The sequence below is a fragment of the Lygodium microphyllum genome, chromosome 12, assembly GCF_053477565.2.
Source record: "Lygodium microphyllum isolate KBCC chromosome 12, Lygodium_microphyllum_v1.1.10, whole genome shotgun sequence".
NCBI classification, from domain to species: Eukaryota; Viridiplantae; Streptophyta; class Polypodiopsida; order Schizaeales; family Lygodiaceae; genus Lygodium; species Lygodium microphyllum.
Window position 1 is genome coordinate 141001053 of NC_141146.1, and position 20953 is coordinate 141022005.

Here is a 20953-nt window from a genome sequence, read left to right on the forward strand (position 1 = left end):
GCCATCACCACTTGTAGCCCATCACTATCTAGCCCTAGGCGGCGTGTTTTCAGCCATCACCCTGTAGTTTGGAGGTCTCCATCTGCTGCGACATCATAGCACTTGATCAACATGCGTTTTCAACATCTGGTGCAAGGCGATAGGTTGTTGTCATCTCTCCCACCAAGCGATTGCTGTAATACCTGCGTTTTTGCTGTCGAGCAGGCTGTCTACATTAGCAAACACCTCTCCTGTTGTCACCTTATAATTCTCTGTCTCTAGATTTCAGCATTTGAGTGCTGCGTTTTGGTGACCAGCCTACTACCCTTCATTATTCAGCACTCTCTCATCTTGGACTAGTGGTCACTACACTTGGGATTCATCTCCGGTGGATGTCATCTCGGACACTCCATTGCTTTGCCCTTGGGCATTCTGTATAGTCTTACATTCATTTATAGCATTCATTCACTTCAGAGTTTCTTCTCTCTGTGTTTGTCTCTATGTTTGAGTTTTGAGTTTTTGTGTTTTGCATTTAGCGTTTAGGGTTTGAGTTTTGCTTGTCTCTATCTGAGTCTTTGTGTTTCTATCTTGGTTGTACATGCTGTGTCTTCTCAGTGCAAACCCTAGCATATCTTCACAGTATGTAAGCATACCAAGCCCATGGAGCCTACTTTAAAAACCATACAAAGCCTTCTCAAGACGACAAACTTTCTACTCCAAGCCTTTGATCTCAAATCTTGGAGGTTGTGAAAATGCTATCTTCATGTCCAATTGATGTACCTCTTGAAGAAAGTGGTTAACAAGGGCAATAATAGTTCTGATGATACATATCCTTTGCTTTCATTAATATACACAATAAACATGTAATGAAAGGGTAATAATACTTCTAATGATAGATACACTTTGCTTTCATTACTATGCCCAATATATATGCAACGAACAACCTTATCACATAACTTATGCCTCTCTGAGAATGTACATGAGCATATGCTAGTCAACCAAAAGTCTTTGTAGAGAGATGGAAGGGAGCTAGTATATGCCTCATAAGTAGTGATGGTGCCCAAGTCTCTTGTGGGACACTTGTTCAAAACATAAGCAGCACATAGAATAGCATTGAACCAAAAGAATCAGGTAAATTCTTACTCTTTATCATGCACCTTACCATTGGGATGCAAAATGGGATGGGGACTGGGGACAAGGAATGGGCAGGAATTGCCACCACTTTTGACTATATAGTCACATGAAATGGGTCATGGTATGACAAGAAGCTATTGTCCCTACAATGCTCAACTCCAAAAATGACCATCACCTATGACTATGAGTTAGACTCGTTGAAATGAGTCTTGTCAGTGAATGCATTTTTGAAGAGGTGGATGAGGAATGTGAACTTTGAGGTGTCTAATAAGAGGGGTATGGTGGAAAGACAAGAATAGAGCTTGGTATACCATTAAGGTGCCCAAAGAGAAGGAACTAGAGCCTGAGGTCCCTGCCCAACTGTAGGCCGAGGCAGTGGAACATAGCTAGAAGGTCCACTAGGTAAGAACATATGCACAAACTGTGGTACTGATTGGGCAACACTAGGGGATGGGTACACTTGGGTGCATAACCTTTACAAATAGATACTAGGGGGTACTTGGTTTGGGGAATAAAATGCCGCTATTGGTGCACCTCCACCACCCTATTGCATAGAAGCAAAGGGCCTAGAAAAATAGGATGTGTCTAAGGATGATGGTCCCCTGGTGTGATGTGTGGTGCTACAAGTGAATGCACAAATGTTGTTGTAGAGGAAGGAAAGGGTGGGTTTTGCAATGGAGGTGTGGATGGAAGTGAGGTGTATATTGTGGAAAAGTTTCGTGAGTTAGGTGTAATTGATTTGAATTGAAATCTTGATGGTGGACTTTGTGAATGTGAAGATGAAATACTGAAAGCAAACTTGCTTGTAGAAGGAAAACTCAAAGAAAATTTACCTGAATTTTTCTTATAATCACCCCTTTTTGTGTTTACATAACAGATATGGATCTTCTTGATGACTTACACCAGTATCCTGCAATATAGGATTAATGGAGGGACTAGAAATAGAAACTTGTTTACCTTTCATTGATGATGTTCAATTGGATTGAAAAATGGTATATATTTGGTGTATCCTTCGCGAATTGCGGAGCTCATCCAACGGTTTTACAGGATCCTACATTTTGTCACATAAGCTGAGGTGTTGATTGAGGTAGATTAGGTTTGATAGAGCTTTCTGCAAGTCATTCTCACATCTGAAGAATCATCTCATGTTCTTCTCGAGTGATCCTTATAGATTGGTTTGTGCATACCAATTTGCCATATCTCCTGTCAAAGGCTTAGTAGGAGCTAGCTGTGAGTGTCACTCCTATTCGAGCCTTGTTGGTTGTGAAGGAGTCTACTTTGGTGATGAAGAGGATGAAGACATCTTCCCTTCTACGTTCTTACTTCTCTTCAATGTTAAGATTTTAGATCAATGTTTAGGTATTGTCAGAGTATGCCTAGCTCTAATACCATGTAAAGAAATACTAAAGCAAAGAAGATAAGAACAAACTGTATGGCAAAACACAATGATACACAATAGAACCCAAAGGTAAAGAGTAAATCAGAGAGAATGAAAATGAATGATGAAAACACACTGTACTAACTTCAAACCTCCATGTCTTGGTGTAGAATGGGCCAAATATAAATGAAGAGTGTGTCATACTACGAACGGATCCCAAAATGCAGCAGGCAGCCTCTATAAAAAAATTTGATCAGCTGCTGTAAGCGCAGAATGTGAAGTCCATACAGTAGTGAAAACCTAACAAATCCAGTCAGGGCAGCAGGCTGAAAATGATATCTATGATCAGGACAGCAGCTGCAAACAGGAAATGCAGCTTCCCAGTGCTCCAAAAGTGCTAAGGGCCAGCTGAAACTGCTGACATCAGCAAAAGGCAGGCCAGTTCAGTGAAAACACAACCCTAGAGGGATGGCAACAGCTGCTGGATGCCGGGAATAGGCTGAAAACATGCCATGTGCAGCAAATGCGTGCAGGTGGCAGCTGCTGGATGCTGGGAACAGGGTGGAAACATGCTGCCTGCAGCAAATGCAGGCTCCAAATGACTGCTGTAGTGAAAACCTAGCACCTTCAGTTGGGGCAGCAGGCTGAAAATGATGTGTATGATCAGGGTGGGAGCTGCAAACTGGAAACACAGTCTCCTAGCCCTCCAAAAGTGCTAAGGGCCAGCTAAACTGCTGACATCAGCAAAAGGCAGGTCTCCACAGTGAAAACACAACACTAGAGGGATGGCAACAGCTGCTGGGTGCTGGGAATAGGCTGGAAACATGCCACCTGCAGCAAATGCAGGCTGCAACAGTTTGTGAACAGGTTGCCAGGGGCTGGAGTTCAGATGGCTGCACCATGAGCTAAATTATCTGCTGAAGGAGGGTGTGGACAGTCATGGAATATTCCAAAACTCAAACTACTACAAGCTTTCATGCCCCATCAGTAAACACCCAAACTTATAGCGGTTTTTTATGCATTGATCACACTGACACTGTTAAGTTAAAAAAGCTCTTTTCCAACCAGGTAGTGTAGGTCAGAAATATTCCTAGTTAGATTCCAGAAAAGTTTTGATAGTGCCTCATAGCAGTATACATTATGTTAATTATTCTTCTCCTTGTAAATTGAGCCTCAAAATTAAGCTTAATCCATAAATGGAACGTGCTTGTACAAACATCTTTTCATAGTCTGCCAAACAAATCATTTTAAAGTATAGGAGACATACTTCCATTTGAATGCTGATTAGAATAGGCATGCTGCACGCTAGACAGTGTGTTTATCCAAGCTGCACGTGATTTGTAAGCTGAGCTTTCAGACAAAGAAATTATGCATTTTGTATAACTGAAGGTTATTGTGAAAGGCAGGTTGCTCTCTAGAGCATAGTTTTTTACAAGCTGCTTGGGAGGTATAAGCAAGGGAAGAGTCATTTCATTTCTTTGAGTAAGGGCTGCTTGTTTGGCTTTTATCTTTGCAAGTCTTCACAAATGTGTTGTTAACGTGATGCTTATATTTCTGTTACCATCTTTTGAGCAGGCTGGGAGCTCAATTGTATGTGTGGTTGTCAAATGTGATCTAGGATGCCTTTCATCTATCCCAGTTTTCAATGTAGCCCTGGTTATTTTTGCAGGTGCAACACATCTCTTTTAATAAAGTTTGCACACAATGATGGAGAGCATAGGTACATCCAGATTGATGTTGGGAAGAACTTCAAGGAGCAAGTCTTACGGTGGTTTATACCATATCAAGTTCCTCACTTGGATGCTGTAAGATTTCTGAAATGAGAATTGAGGTCCTCTATTACAACGAATGCCCTTTTTGTCTGATATTACACTAGCCTGTTTACACAGTTTGTAGCCATTCTAGATTTTCTAATTTTTGCTAATTTATGGCTTTGGGTATAACGACGACATGCACCACATTGTGAACTTTGAGCCATAGCATTTATCTGGCCAGTCAGTTTATGCCATGGTTCTCTACTTTAAGTTGTCAGTGGGACATATTTTGAAGTTTTGCAATGATGGCAGCTTCTGTTAGGATAGTGTCCAACTCCATTTTGGCTATGTTCATATTCTTTGTTGGGTTCCCCATGGTTTTACCCACTTGTGGGAATTGGCACATTGATGCACCTAGAGTGGTTTCCTATGATCATCATGGAAACAACTCAATTTACGAGAACATTGTACACAACATATTGTAGAGACATATTTTCCCTCAATTTGAGCTGTGAGCTTCTCTTGTCCATCATTTTGTGTTGAGGGTGTTCTTGTTTTCAAATTTGTTAGAGTATCAGAGGCATGATGGTTTTTAGACTTTGGGCAAGGGCACAATAGCACATGAATAGAGTAGACATCCAAATTCCAATGCAGCAGACTGGCTGGAAAGGAAGGCCACAGGAAGGAAGAAGATGAACAAGAAGAACTCAAATGCAATGGGTGTTGAAAAGGTAGGAGATTCAGCATAGCAGGTCAAAAAAGTAGAAGACAAGAGAAGGTGCCAACGTGTAGGCCACATGTAAGGATAAAGCAGATTCTGGAAGGTTAAACGTGGAGCCACGCGAGAGCATGTGATGAGCATTACAGCTCGCTTGAGGACAGTCAGGATGTGATGAGCATTACAGCTTGCCTGAGGACATTCAAATGTCAACAAGCCTCGTGGGGTGTCATGGGCAGAGAAAAGTTCATTTTCAATGGCAAGCAAGAATGCAGTATCAAGCCTATTACATGATTGTCATCTGTGTATGTCAAAATCTGATAGAAACACAATACAGTTTCTAAAATTCTCTTTCCCTCTAATTTGTCTCTGCATTATATTGGTTGACTTTTTGACTTCACAAGTTTCACAAGTTAGTACAAGCCAAGCAATCAAGCTGCATCATCTTTGGAGCGCATCACAAGTTAGTACCCAAACTAGTTCTGTCTGAGAACGCATCATCTTGGACAAAATTTTCACATTTTGGGAGTCCATAACCCTTGCATGATCTAGGAAACACGACCTCATTGTTCTGCTTCTCAATTTTGAGAAGGCTTATGACAGTGTGGATTGGGGATTTTGAGAGGGTACCATGCTGAGAATGGGTTTTCCAGAGCAATGGATCAGAGTATTAGCGAGTCATTCCCTGTACAGTCGTGGGCAGAGCAGTGCGGCAGCAGTGCAGTTGCAGAGGATGCCACATCAGCTGGTCGGACAGGGTGCCACGTGGCATAGGTTGCTGCAGTTGGCCAGTTTTCTGCAGTTGGCTGCATTAATTGCAGCCGACCTGGTGCTGGGAATTTTCTATCGTTTGGCTATTTATAGCCAGTTCGTGGCACACTTTTATTATTCATCATTTTCAGATTCTGATCTTGAGATCTGTTGGCTGAGACAGACAGCGCTCGGGCTGACGGAGATCAAGGTCATCAAGTCGGAGACATACGCAGATATTTCCTCTGGCCCCTTGTGTATTTCTGCACTCTTATACAGCATACTACACCGCAGATTTTCTGCGTTTACATTGTCTCCTTTTCTCTCTCTCTCGTCTTTCTGGGTTCAATGGCAATGGCTACATGGAAGGTGGTTGCGAGTGATGCAGATGGCAATGAAGGAAAGCCGCTCTGATACCACTATCAGCCCAAGTGTGAAGTGGACGCGACATGGAGCTGGCGCGACGGGCGTGACGCGGCGGACGTGACGCTGGCAGGTGTGACGCTGACGAGATGGGTGTGACGGGACCGTGAGCTGCGTGACGCTGGTGTGACGGGCACGACGGACGGATGTTGACGCAATAGGCGTGACGAGCCGGATGCAGACAAGACAGACGTGACACCAGCACACGTATCTGGCAGAGCAGTGTACTTTGACGAATGAAGTCTGACGAATGTAGTTTGACGAATGCACTGTGACAAACGGACTGTGGCAGCAGTGGACGAATGAGTGCTGTGGTAGCAGTGACGAATGTACTGTGGCAGCAGTGACGAATGCAGACACTCTCTCAGATTGCAGACACTCTCTCAGATTGACATGAATGCAGGCACTGTGAATGTATTGTGGCAGCAATGACGAATGCAAGCACCCTCTCAGATTGTAGATACTCTCTCAGACTGACATGAATGCAGACACTGTGAATGCACTGAGATTGCAGATGTACTCAGACTGATGTGAACCTTGCATGCTGTGTGGATTGGAGACCTGCGTGATTTCAGACCGACGCACATTAACATTTCATGCTACAGTGACAATTTATGTGAGATTGATAGTTCTATGCTACATTGACAGTTCATGCTATAGTCATATCTTATGATGCAGTCACATTGACAGCCTATGATATACTGACAGTTCATGCTAGAGTGATAGTTTATGTTACTGGTTTACTACTCTACTCAGACTGTAAACAGTTTTATGCTATAGCGCATACTATAGTCACGATGGAAGAAACTGACAATGAAGGAATCACAAAACCAACCATGGAGACAATGTTTCATACACCGCCAAAGAACACGAGATACAAAACCTATGGGCGTAAAACCCGAGATTGGAATGTCTCTCTAGGGTCGAGTAGATATGGGAAGACATCCTGCAAAATTAATGAAACACTATATGAGGAGATGTTGACCATACTCCGTGCTGAAATACATACCATGAGGAAGGAAATGGAAAAGGACATACAAGAGCGGGTTCGAGTTGAAATGATGGAAGAACTAAAAAAGGAGATGCAACAAACATTGGATGCACGCATGGCAGAGAAAGACTCATTGATCTCTAATCTACAAGAAGAACTAGAGGAATGCAAAAAGAAATTGGACGCACAAAAGGAACCACAAACCACACCAGAACTACAAAAAGAAATGGATGTTTAAAAAAAGGATATGCACACCTATGCAAGTGTGGTGGAAGGCACCCTAAAGAAAATGGAGAATGTTGAGAATACCGTCAAAGAAAATGCAGAATGGATAGATGTGGCAAAAAAGAACAAAGGAATGCATGGCAACAAAGTGGAAGTTATGAATGCCACCTTGGAAGAAGAGGCAAAAAGACGGGCACGTGCACTCCACGTAAGAGTGGTTGGACTAGATGAGAAAAGCTCCCCAATTGAAGATGCTACAGCTCTTGCCACCAAAATTGGGGCTACAGATGTACCCATCATTGGGGCTTGGCGAGTCGGGAAAGCTGACACAAAAATAAAAGTCCTCATCTTGAAGTTTGGAGATCTGGAAAAGAAGAGAGCCTTCCTCTCCAAGAGGATCGCTCTCAAAGGATAAAAGATCTACCTAGATGAAGACCTCACCCCAGCCCAGTTAGCCCACAGGAGGGAAAATATGCCACGTGTTCTAGAGGCACGGAAAGCAGGTAAATGGGCTGTATACAGAGATGGAAGAGTCATCATCACAGAGAAAAGGACGGCATGACGGTGTGCGGCCTATGAGACCCTGAAGTTCACATAGTGGAATTGCAATGGCTCCCTTAAGACAGATGTAGGTTATTTTGAGGATATTTTCAAAGGGATAGACATTGCTATGTATACTGAGACACATCAATGTAAAGACAGCCGTCTACCTGATGTATATGGATATAGATGGGAAAGTGTATATCGCCATCAGCCTAGACGGCCTGGAGGGACGAGGGGATCAGGAGGTGTGGCAATTCTATTTAGAGAAGAGCCCCGAGATACAGTCCAAGTGGTACACAGAGATATAGAGGCAAGATACATGTGGATCAGGTTACGTACAAGCAGAACTCGAGACATGTATATTGCCGTATGCTATTTTCCCCTTGCATACTCTAAGTTTGCCCCTAAAGAGGCATCCCCGTATACACCACTATATGAGGACATAATGGGATACATGAGAATTGGGGATGTTCTACTAGCAGGAGACTTTAATGCACGCACAGGAAACAACCAATCTGCTTTCTTTGACACTAGTGATGAGATGTTCAGAGATATTGCATTAGATGAAGTGGGATTAGTTAGATCAGCCCAAGATAGAGAGAGAACAGAATATGGAACACACCTACTGGCATTGGGAAGTGCACATGGTTTGGCCATCCTTAACGGGCTACCACAGTGGCCAAGATCTAATGGCTGCCCCATAGAATGGCTGGTATGATGATGAGTGCAGAGAGACATGAGCATGCTTTCAGCGAGAGATGGCACTTGGCATATGTACACATAAGGATGCTCGAACACTCTTCAAACGGTTGGTATGCAAAAAGAAGCGGGAATACCTGAGCAGACTAGAAACAGAAATGTATTCCATGTTCTTGGGGCAGGACAGCAAGAGAGCATGGAAAAAGATGCACGAGAACCAGCCACCCCTACAAATTACTAGACCGGATGATTGGCATGGATATGCTTGCACACTCTATGATATTCCTGGCCAAGAGCCTATGCCACTCCCCTCAACCTCAAGACCAGCAAATTGCAGATTTTTCACAGAAAAAAAGTGAGGAATGTCATATGGAAACTGAAAAATGGAAGAGCCCAAGATCATGAGGGTTGTCTGGGATACACTCCTAGAGTGATAATCCGAAAGTGTGTGTGTGAGAGGTCAAGCTTTCGTTATAGGTATACCACCCGGAAATGGGTATGTAGAGGTCCTAGAGGCTGTGCCTAAGCGTGTAGAAAGTGTGGTGAGTGGTGGTAAATGTGGTGCACTTAATGGAAGCAGAAAGGAAGGTGTAGTGAAAGATGAGGGATGGGCGGGAACCCAAATGGATTAGGGAGACATGGTTGATTTCTTTTGTCCATTAAATGTAGTAATACACCTACGAGTTTCTTTCACACGAGGAGACAATCTTTGGGAGACCATGATGGACCAGAGAAGGAATACTATGACGGATGGGAGCATATGGAAAGACCACTGGTCATGATGATCTCACGGATGATACGAGCGAAGAGCTCGACCCCACATGAGATTATCAGAGCCGAGTTGGGAGCATCATCCATGGTGGCTGAGACCTTGGTCCAGGCAGTGACTTTCATACATAGGCTATGGGAGCTCCCCCAAGATAGATACCCACGGCTAGCCCTGGCCTCTTCTAGACAACTAGCAGCAAACGGTGACAGACATTGTTGGTATGCTTAGATGAGTACATGGATGAGTCTACATGGGCTACAGATTGACAGACTACCCCCCTTTGACTATAGCTTGGATTGCCCTACACTTGACCTAAGCCGATCAGAGCTAAACCATGTGATCATAGTAGACATACTGAAGTTAGATACGGAGAAGACCTGGATCTGACCCCCCCTCCCCCCATGGCACGAGGATGGTACACTACGAGACCCACTTCCTTCAGGTATCTGAGGACGGTTTCATCACCCGACCCAATTACATGGACACACAGCTGCCTCATGGACTACGCACAATTATTGGTCAGATCCGCACCTCATTCCACCACCTGAGGATTGAGACAGGCAGATGGGAGCGTATACAGACAGAAGAATGCATATGCCCACTATGCGACAGAGAGCCAGAGACAGAGGAACACTACATCTGCCGATGCATTGTATATTATGACATACGAGGTAGATACCACTGTCTGTTTCGAGAGGGTTTTGGACCCCTGAGACGGATCATGCAGTTTGAGGATCAGAGATGCTTGGGATTTTTCCTCTTGGAGCTCCAGAGGCGCAGAGCAACAATTCTACGGAGTAGGAGGCCCCCACAGCTCAGCTCACATAGACAGAGAGCAGTCACTGGCTTTTTCACTGATACACGACGGAGTATGGCAGATACCACTACTACTGCCACACAGCCTACAGGAGTACATCATCATTGGACCTCATCTTCTGTAGGTGTCCCTTTGGATAGAGCAGTGGCACTTAGCCAGTCTAGGTGCCCACGTCCACCCGGACGAAGGCCTAGACATCCACACCACAGACAAATTAAAGCCATCATTGAGCGCCACAGGAGACAGATGTCGAGACGCCTCAGCCATGCAGAGATACATCTCCTTAGAGAACAGACATATCATTGATGGAGAGTTTTCCTTTCTCTACTCTCACTTTCAGATCACTTTTCAGATCACTGACATGTTTCCCTTTTATAGGACACTATTTCATTCTTTTTCAGTCTTATAGGCATGTTTTTCATATTTTTCTCATTCCAGATTAGAAACACACCATCATTGTATGTACTGCTTTGGTCTCATAGGCCACATTGGCCTTTTAGAGACGTTAATATACTCTCTCTCTCTCTCTCTCTCTCTCTCTCTCTCTCTCTCTCTCTCTCTCTCTCAGTCTTTGTCCTATGCTTCCGCATCGCTGCACCTTGACATGGTATTAGAGCGGTGAAGATGGACTGACTGAGGGTTGAACCTATCTGAAGAGGAGATTTCAGCGCGACACAAGACTGTGTTTCCAGGATTCGAGGGCGAGCGGGAGGGCTGCGCATCGGATCAAGGCTGAAGCGAGCGTGGGCGTGCGGGAAAGGAGTCTAATCAGTGAATTTGCTGCAAGTTATTGCTGTTCGAAGGGGAGGAAGGCTGCGTTTGAGGCCTTCCATTGCAGATTTTACCTTCTCATTGCCTCCGGCGGGTGAAGAAGGTTTGGGCAGCGGAGGAATCTGCCCTAGAAGGCTGCGTTTTCGCAGTCAGAGGGGGCTGATTTTGTGTTTGTGTAGGTATTGTAGGTTAACATGTCTACAGAGACTAATTTGGAGTTCCAGGCGATCATGGACAGGAAAGTGCGTGTTCTACCAGCTCTTCCATCGGATCAAAAGTTTGATGGTGACAATTATCTCATTTGGCGGGTGATGATGTTGGTCATTTTGGAGTCTTATGATTTGGCGGAACTGGTGATGGAGGAGATTAACAGGCCCTCGGTGAGGGATGAGTTCAAACTCTCTTCCAATGCTCGTGTGGAGTTGACCAAGGCCCATTCTCATTGGGACAAGCTGAATGCCAGGATTCGATCTTTTCTGTTTCTGTCTTGCACCACAGCCGTGATAGCTCACATCGAGCACTTGACGGTGGCTCGTGAGATATGGCTGGAGCTCGACCAGATGTATAACCGGATGACCTTGATGAAGAGGGTTTCTTTGCAGGTGTAGATGCGGACTTTGTCTGTGAATAAGTCTTCTTCGCTTCGGGAACACATCAACAAACTTCGGCAGCTTCAGATGCAGGTTCAAAATGCGGGGAAGTCTATTTTCTCCGAAGACATGGCGATCACTTTACTATCCCAGTTGCCGCCACGTTTCGGTACTTTTTATTCTGCTCTTATTGCATCAAGGCGGGAGTCGACTCTTCGGTTGGAAGAGTTGGTTCCTATGGTCTTGGACCAGGAGGAACAATTGAAGGGACATAATGCTTTCAAAATGGAGGCATTGGTTGGTCAAGCCTCTCAGAAGAAGGGGAAGGACCAAAATAAGGAGGACAACAAATCCAAGAAGGACAAGGAGAAGGAATCGACTTGCCATATTTGTGGAAAGACTGGTCACTGGAAGAAGGATTGTCCCGACAAAGACAAGAAGGATACCAAGAAAAAGGACACGAAGGATTCTGGAGCGGTGGCTGCATCCTCATCAGCTGCTTTTCTACACTTAGTAGTCATTGAGGACTCTCCACCGAAGACTTCTGATGCTGCGATGACAGCTCCACAGGCTCGAAAGTGGATTGTGGAGAGTGGTGCCTCACGGCACATGACTCCTCCTTTTGTTGGTGTTGTCCATTTGCGACCTTCGCGTGGGCAGATTCTCATTGGAGACAGCTCTTCTGTGTCTATTGCTGTGCGGGGTGAGATGCAACTTATTCCAGATGGATGTTGTGGTATCCACACCTCTGAGGTGTTGCATGTGCCAGGTTTGGGGTATCATTTACTTTGGGTCCATAAGATTTGTGCTCTTGGCCTCTTGGTGGAGTTTGACAATGATACTGTTCGAGTCCTTGATCGTGGATCAAGGAAGGTTCTCTTTGTAGGGTATGAGGAGAGTGGCGTCTACAAATTGAAGTCTTCTTCAGCTCTTACTTCTCTTCTTCTTACTTCTCAGACACAGTCCGAGTTATGGTATGCTCGGTTTGGCCACCTGAACTACGAGTACCTTCGGAAGGCGTGGTGAGGGTTGTTTGTTTGAGGATTGCCGGACATAGTGGTGAGCCATCAGCCATGTGTCTCCTGCATTTGTGGGAAATTGGATCGGGATGGGACTCCCAACAAAGCTTCTAGTCAGTCTACTTCACACATGGAGCTTGTACCTACGGATCTTTGTGGCCCGATGAGGACCGAGTCCTTGAAGGGGAGCTTGTACTTCATGTTGATCGTAGATGACTACAGCAGGATGACTTGGGCCTATTTCTTGACTTTGAAGTCGGAGGCTTTTTCTCACTTTAAGGATTGGCTTCTCTTTGAGGAGAACCGTTCTGGCCGGCGACTGAAGACCTTGCATTCAGACAAGGGTAGTGAATTTATGTCTAATGAGTTTGCTCGTTTTTGTGCAGATAGGAGCATTCACCAGGAGTTTGCTAACACCAACACTCCCCAAGAGAATGGCATTTTGGAGCGGAAGAACCGAAGTGTGATCGAGATGGCACGCACCATGATGGAGCACCGACAGACACCTCAGTTTTTGTGGGCTGAGGCAGTGGCTACCGTAGTTCACATCCTCAATCGGTCTCCCATTTCGGCCATTGACAGGATGATATCTTTTGAGGCTTACTTCGGGACTAAGCTTGATGTCTCTTATTTCAGGATCTTTGGGTGTGACGCTTATGTGCACATTCCGAAGATGCAGCGTGATAAGTTCGAGGCGCTTCCCGATGACGTCCCAGTCCCAAGGTTATCGTGTGTTTGATCTCGTTAAGCGGGATGTCTACACGAGCTGAGATGTGCGGTTTGTGGAAGTTCCGGCCACAGAGGGGGGTGAGGAGCACCCCGTTCTTGGAGATCTAGGGGAGAGTTGGGCTCTCGAGACAGTTCCTTTGGAGCCAGAGCCTCTTGATGGAGATTCTTCTTTTGATTTAGAGTCTTCTCTTCCACCGGCAACCCCCGAGGAGCTTCCGCCGGTGGATGTTTTTGAGTCTTCAGCAGATGGAGAGCGCCGAGGCGAGGTTCGTCCTCCTCCTCGTTGGGCCCGTGACACACTTCGAGATTCAGGGATCGAGGGTGTCCCTGAGGAGTGGGAACCGCAGGATGAACTGCGGAGGTCACGAAGGAACCAGGCACATTCTTCGGAGCTTGTTTGCTTCAACTATTGTTTGTTGACCCGTGTCATGCAGGATCGAGAGCCCACTTTAGTGAAGGAGGCTTTGCAGTCTGATCATTGGCGGAAGGCCATGGAAGCCAAGTTGGAGGCTATTGAGAGGAATGGCACTTGGTCTCTTGTGCCTCATCCCTCTCACAAGAAGGTGATTGGTGTCAAGTGGGTCTTCAAGACCAAGTACCTTAGCGATGGTTCTTTGGACAAGCACAAGGCTTGCCTTGTTGCTAAAGGTTTTGCTCAGCGCCCAGGCATTGATTTCCATGACAGTTTTGCCCCCACTGCTCGTATGGCGACTATTTGAGCTGTTCTTACCTTGACTGGTCATAGGAGATGGTCTATTTATCAGTTGGATGTGAAGTTGGCCTTTCTTAATGGTGACTTGTAGGAGGAGATCTATGTTGAGCAGTCTCCTGGCTTTGGCTCCTTGGATGGAAAAGTTTACAAGTTGAAGAAGGCCTTGTATGGTTTGAAGCAAGCTCTGCGTGCATGGAACGAGAAGATTGACTCGTTTCTTCAGTCGAAGTTGGGATATCGGTGCTCTACGGCCGATCCGCAGCTTTATGTGCACACTTTCGAGGTTAGTCGCGTGTTGTTTGTGTTATATGTTGATGATTTGATTTTGACAGGGGCTCATGCATAGAAGGTCCGAGAGACCAAGACAGCTTTACATCAGGCATTCGAGATGACGGATTTGGGGCTTCTTCATTTCTTCTTGGGTCACGAGATTTATCAGTCTCAGAGGGGGTTTTTCATCTCTCAGGAGAGGTACATTCAGGAGCTCTTGGTGACTTTTGAGATGGAGACTTGTTGGCCCATTACTACTCCTATGGATCCGAATTGGAAGGCCACTTCACACTCAGATTCTCCTTGCTGGATGCTTCACGCTACTGTCAATTGATTGGATCCTTGATTTGGCTTCTCAACACTCGTGTTGATCTTTGTTTTGCTGTGGGTCTTTTGGCAGGGTTTATGATGGAACCCAAACAGGTATATTGGCAGGTTGCCCTGAGGATTCTTCGGTATTTGAGGGGGACCTTTGATTTAGGGATTTCTTATCCCGCAAGTATAGAGGCTTCAGATTTGATTCTTGCAGGTTGGAGTGACTCGGATTGGGCTGGCGATGTGGACCACCGACGGTCTACTACAGGCTACTGTTTTATCTTGGGTACATGTGTTATCTCTTGGAGTAGCAAGAAACAGCCTATGGTCGCCCTTTCTTCTACTGAGGCGGAGTATCGGGCTGCGTCTTCCACCACATGTGAGGTTGTGTGGCTTCGGAGATTGTTGGAGGAGCTTGGTTGCCTCCAGACTCGTTCTACTCTTCTGTGGTGCAACAATGAGAGTTGCATTGCCTTGGTACGGAATCCTGTATTCCATGCCCGGACGAAGCACATTGAGATCCAGTATCACTTCATTCGGGAGAAGCTTCTGGATGGGACCATTGATGTGGAGTATTGTAAGACGGAGGATAATCTTGCAGATTTGTTCATGAAGGCACTTTCCCAGGCTCTTCTTCGGCAACATTCTAGATCCCTCAGTCTTCTGCCCTGTCCAAGATCTGAGAGGGGGTGTTAGCTCATTCCCTGTATAGTCGTGGGCAGAGCAGTACGGCAGCAGTGTAGTCGCAGAGGATGCCATGTCAGCTGGTCGGACAGGGTGCCACATGGCACAGGTTGCTGCAGTCGGCCAGTTTTCTGCAGTTGGCTGCATTAATTGCAGCCGACCTGGTGCTGGGAATGTTCTATTGTTTGGCTATTTATAGCCAGTTTGTGGCACACTTTTATTATTCATCATTTTCAGATTCTGATCTTGAGATCTGTTGGCTGAGAGAGACTGTGATTGGGCTGACGGAGATCGAGGTCATTAAGTCGGAGACATACGCAGATATTTCCTCTGGCCCCTTGTGTATTTCTGCACTCTTATACAGCATACTACACCGTAGATTTTCTGCGTTTACATTGTCTCCTTTTCTCTCTCTCTCAGTCTTTGTCCTACGCTTCCGCATTGCTGCACTCTGACATAGAGGGGTATCAACTCTTCGATCATCAGCTCATAGCCATGTCCTTATTGGTAGGGTGAGAGGTGCTAGATTTAGCATTTAGAGATCAGTGAGACATGGATGCCCCCTTGCACCTCTTCTCTTTTTATTGTTGCAGAGGCCACGAGCTCCTTCTTGAGGGATATAGCTACAAGCATTCGAGGCATCTGACTTCCCATCCCACTGTTCGAGGAGTTTGGATGTTGATTTTGCTGATGACGCAACTGTTTATCTAGATGGGGGCAAGGAAAATTTTAGGGCCTTTGTAGCTATGACGGAGATATTTTGTAGAGCTTTGGGAGCTCTATTAATCGGCACAAATCCTATGGATTTCGGATTTGTGACACTCAATAACTATGTTGGAAGCCACATGAGAATTTCGCTGGGGTTCTCTGTGGCACTTCAGTGAGATATTTAGGCTGATGTGTAGGCATTGATATTTCTTCAGAGCAACAGCTAGCACCCCTACTACTTAGCATCAAGCAGAAGCTATTATGTTGGAGCACAAAAAGATTTAGTAGGGAGGGTGGTAGTGGCAAATTGGGTGCTATTGGCCACTACGTGGTATATTACTTCTTGCCTTCTCTAGGTCATGCATTGGCCAGGTAAAGTGACTCATCAAGAATTTCATTTGGTTAAGTGGAGATGGTAGCCCCCTAAGGGTTAAGGCAGCTTGGGATGTTATCATTCAATGTATATCTACGGGCAGTTTGGGTGTTTTGACCCAGATAATCAAAAGCAAGCATTGGTGGTAAAGCTCATTGTGGGGGTTCTTCTTCCTGGTGAGGAGCCATGGAAGAAGCTATTACTATGGAGATTAGAGACCATTGCTCCTAATCAAGGTGGTCCATGGCAGCCTAGCACACATTGGATATTTCAACACATCCAAGCTATAGGCCTTCTCTTCAACCAGCTACTCAGAATGGAGAGAGGCCACACCATTGTAGAGAGGACACATTCTCTTGATAGGTAGCTTCGACAGTGGGGGAGTGGTTTGCCTTTCTTGAGCTGCCAGCTCATAAGTTTCGAAAGCAGGGAAATGGAAATGCGTTGTACAGTCGCAAAACAGACTTTCAGCCTCGGTCCAAAATGACAAAACAAGAATCTGAAAAATAGAAATATAATTATATAAATATAAATTTAAGTGTGTGAGTGTAGCTGTAGTATATTGGACGAGGTACTCCTTTCACCTTTACATGATTAGATGCTTACATTGCCAAGGATACCTATCACACTCCCTATTTCGTAGCTTTTGGTTGCTACAAAATAGTGTGCATAATGCGAGAAAGAAGCATGCAAATGCATTTAAAGGTTACAAACGAAACCTGAAACTTAAAAACAATCTTTGTTGGCCAAAAAATGGAAACATAGGCGAGTTGGTTTGAGACGCTGTTTGTGGTAACTGTTGACAAGAGGATCTAGATCAGTCAAAGCTCATATAATGCTCTTGACAAAGGATTAGAGTTGTGAGGCACTGGGTGTATAGAAGAAAGCCGTTGGAGAGACTTCAGTGGGAGCTTGGGGAGTAGGTATGGAGAGACCCATTTGCAGGGAGGCCACAAGATGTGCCCTTCCTTTTGTATACCACAAGCTACAGAAGAGGATACAGATGAGTAGCATCAGAGCAGTGTCAATTGTATCTGAGCATTGGATAGCCCAAGGTATATCACTCTTTCTTTGGTTACTAGCACACATGAGTCTAGCAATTGGTACATGGCTCGGCTATGGTAGAGACTCTCTCCCTTGTGCTAGATGTGGGGAGCATGAGGAGACACAAAGGCATTGCATGTGGGATTTCCCAAGGGCTCAAGAGGTTTGGAGGAGAGCTCTAAGGATGGTGTTTCATGGCACTACAGACTCTATGATTTCTACATGAGGGACGGTTGCTTGGGTCACAGAGAAAGGCCCAGCTTGTGGATATGAGGATGTACAGGGGGGTGATGCCTTTCTTCTTTCAGGGCAGCTTGTGAGTAGGGCTATCATGCCAGATTTCACACAGATAGTGTGGACTCGGGGAACTTGTCATAGATGGGAGCTCATAGCTTGGTACATATGGACAGCCCATTGCAAAGAGGCTATTTATTTTTTGGAGATATCTACTGTAGAGAGACTACAGGATCTGGACAGAATTTGTTTATACTCTTTCTGGGAGATGGGAGAGAATGCAAGACAGTTCGGTGAGGAGGAGAGATGCTTTCTCAAGACATGGGATTCTAGCACTTTCCTTGTCCAGATGCATATGATCTGGCATTATAGACCTCCTGACTGGTTACTCATTCAGGCTTTATAATAGACTTCCCATTGTTAACATAATTTTTTGATATGGAAGTCCCTTACAGGGCTGATTTGCATTTCACATTTTGTTTTGGGATAAAGATAAAATTTTCCGAGGAGTCTTATTAATAGAATTTTTTATCTTCTCTGGAAGAAAATAAAAAACGCAAGTAGTGTTAGTTTGAAGATAAACTCTAGTCAATGACTCAATTCAGAACATGTGTAAACTCCATAATCTTTCATCAGCTGTTTGGAGGTTTGTTTCCTTTTGAGCATATTGGAAATACTTTTGTTTGTTCCAGACTTGCATAGGTCTCTCTTATCCAGGCATTTCTTTGGATTTAAAGTCTGAGACACCAAGTATTTAAAAGAAATTGAAAAAAAGAATAATTCAGGATGTGTCTGTGGCTATTGAAATGCCCTGTTTCTAGACCAAACACTTTAGAATAGTAATGTTATGAGTGGAGTGAGGCTAGTCCCCCACTCATCTTGATGCATGTTACACACTGTTTTTGAGTTTCCAAGAAGCTATTATCTTGTGCCACTTTAGTGCATTTTTATCACTATTCTGAAAATACTGTGCAGGTCATCTTGACACATGAGCATGCCGATGCAATATTGGGGCTTGATGACATCAGAGGAGTACAGCCGTTTAATGAATACAACCTTATTGAACCAACACCTGTCTATCTTACACAGCAGAGTATGGAAAGGTCTCAAATTGTTCTCTCCTTTAGGTCTTCTCTTCATCCTTTGTTTGCTTGAAAAGAACCCATAAGGTATCATGGCTAATTTTTTTCAGAAACATTATTGCATTTGTTATACCGTGATTTAGAAAAGCATGTCAAAACTGAAAACAAAAACTTGCACTCTTCTTTACATGCAATGCCAGGTCTGTTAGCCTTTAGGTTTCTCTCCTTCAATTCTTCACGTGTTCAATTCCTGGTGCTCCTCTTCCTTCTCCTCTTCACTCTTCCTCTGCTCATAATCATCATCATCATCATCATGATCTACTATCATCATTTTGTTTTCTGTTAGAATAAAATATTTATTAAAAACCCCTTAGCACAATAAACATCACTAAGTTAATAAAGTGTACATGATCAATGTACATGAACATGAGCACATGGATCAAGATTTGTAGGCTGTCAGCTCAAGGAAGAATGCCTAGGACAAAGGCTAATAGATAGCCAGTTTGGTGGTTTATAATGTCAAGCCAGATGAGGATCCCCAAACAACAGAAGTGCTGGAATCCCAATGTGCAGAAACGCCTCTCACATCCTCATGCACTCAAAATCGCACTGCAATCTCTCCTATTGGCCTCTAAGCGTACGAATGATCTCTATGCAGATAGGTGGGAGAGTCTTAGCATGCAGAGTCATATCAAACCATGTGACCTCGTGAGCTGTCCCTTGTAGGTTGCTGCTGCTACCAACCCTACCAGGTGTTGCTGCCTGCTCTGCGCCCTCAGCCTTCTTAGCTCGTCACTACCCTGCATAGCCTATTTCCATCACCAGCTTGCTGACATCATTGTTGTAATTGTCACCTCATCATTCTCATTGCTTTACTTCATTGTTCTCGTTGCTCCACTTCAACCCTTTTTCTTCTGCTCCTTGGGTATTCCTTTTCTTTCCTTGTAATGTTTGCCTGATGCTGCTTCTGCATTTGCCTCTCTTCTACTTCTCCTTGTGCTGCTGCTTCTTGTTCCCATTTTACTTCTGCTTGTCCTTTTCAACCTCTACTTTCTCTTCCTCCTGTTGCTCCTCCTCTCTTTCTTCCTCCTGTGATTGGTCCAAAGTCTTCATTGCTGTCCTTGTCATTGTCATCGTCACTGTTAGCATCATCACCTGCTCTTCCTCCTCCTCCTCCTCCTCCTCCTCAACCAACCCCTTCTCGTCTTTCTCATGCTTGTTTTTTCCCCCATGCAACTCCTGCATTTCCTTCTCTCCTGTGCCTGCCACTTCTGTTTTTCGTCCTCCTTTTACTTCTCCTTCTCTGGCTACTTCAATTCGTCTTGTGCTGTTGCTGATGCTGATCCCTCTCCTGCTGTTTGTCCTCCCCCTCCTCTTCAGCCTCCTCTTTTTTGTTCTCTTCGTCTTCATCCTTCTTGTTTCTGTCCCTCTTCTTGCTGCTCTACTTTCTCTTCTTCCTTCTTTCCCTTTTCTTCATCCATTCTATCCTGTCCTTCCTCTCCATCTTGTTCTACCCTTTCTTGTTCTTCTAAGGTCTTGCACGTTCTCTTCCTCCATGCTTTTTCTCTTCTTTTTCTTCCTCATTTTTTTTGCTCCTTATTTTTCCTTTTTCTCCTCTTTCTCTTCCTCGTCTTCTTTCACTTCTGCTTTTTCCTTTCATCGCCATCTTCATATTCTGCTTCCTTCTCTCCCTTCCTCTTCCTCTTCAGGCCCCTTTTTCTTTGTCATTGTTGTCATAGTCATCGTCATCGTTGTCCTCCTCCTCCTCATCATCATCATAATGATCATTGCCCATGTTGATCACATCATCCTGTTATTGTTCTTCTTTGCAGTTGATACCCGTCATTGTTGTATCATCATCAGCTTCTTCTTCTTCTGCTTTCTTGACATCATGATCAGCATCTTTATCACTGTCGTCTTCTTCTACCTCTTCGTAGTCATCGCCATGATAGTGGTCATCTTCTTTTTCGTTTTTATCATCCTCCTCACTGTCACAATCATCACCATTGTCATCATAAACATCATCATATTCTCCCTCTTGCTCCTCCCCCCCCTTCTCATGTGTTCTTTTTCCTACTCTTTCCTCATACTCCTGTTTCCTCTCTTCTTTCTACTCTGCCTTTGCTCATTTTGTATTCCTCATTCTGCTCCCTCCTCCCTCCCCCCTCCTCTTGGTGCTGTTCATTAGTCTTCATCTTCCTTTCCTGTTTTTCAATCAGCATAGACCAATGAAGGCACACTA

At 44.7% G+C, this 20953-nt stretch overlaps 1 protein-coding gene across 5 annotated transcripts in view; it reads left to right on the forward strand.

Moving 5' to 3' along the window:
- LOC148028358 (Metallo-hydrolase/oxidoreductase superfamily protein) overlaps positions 1-20953 on the forward strand; it is a 122297-nt gene that overhangs the window by 41262 nt on the left and 60082 nt on the right. For 3 of the 5 annotated variants that reach the window (XR_015692718.1, XM_087690172.1, XM_087690177.1), the window contains exons 2-3: positions 4161-4296; positions 18605-18756. Coding sequence is in view for 4 of the 5 variants with exons in the window: in XM_087690172.1 (XP_087546298.1) it covers positions 4161-4296; positions 18605-18756 (288 nt within the window). In the remaining variant the exon portion in view is untranslated. Of the gene's footprint in view, positions 1-2661; positions 3479-4160; positions 4297-18604; positions 18757-20953 lie in introns of all 5 variants that reach the window. The other 2 variants (XM_087690176.1, XM_087690173.1) reach the window with 2 other exon arrangements.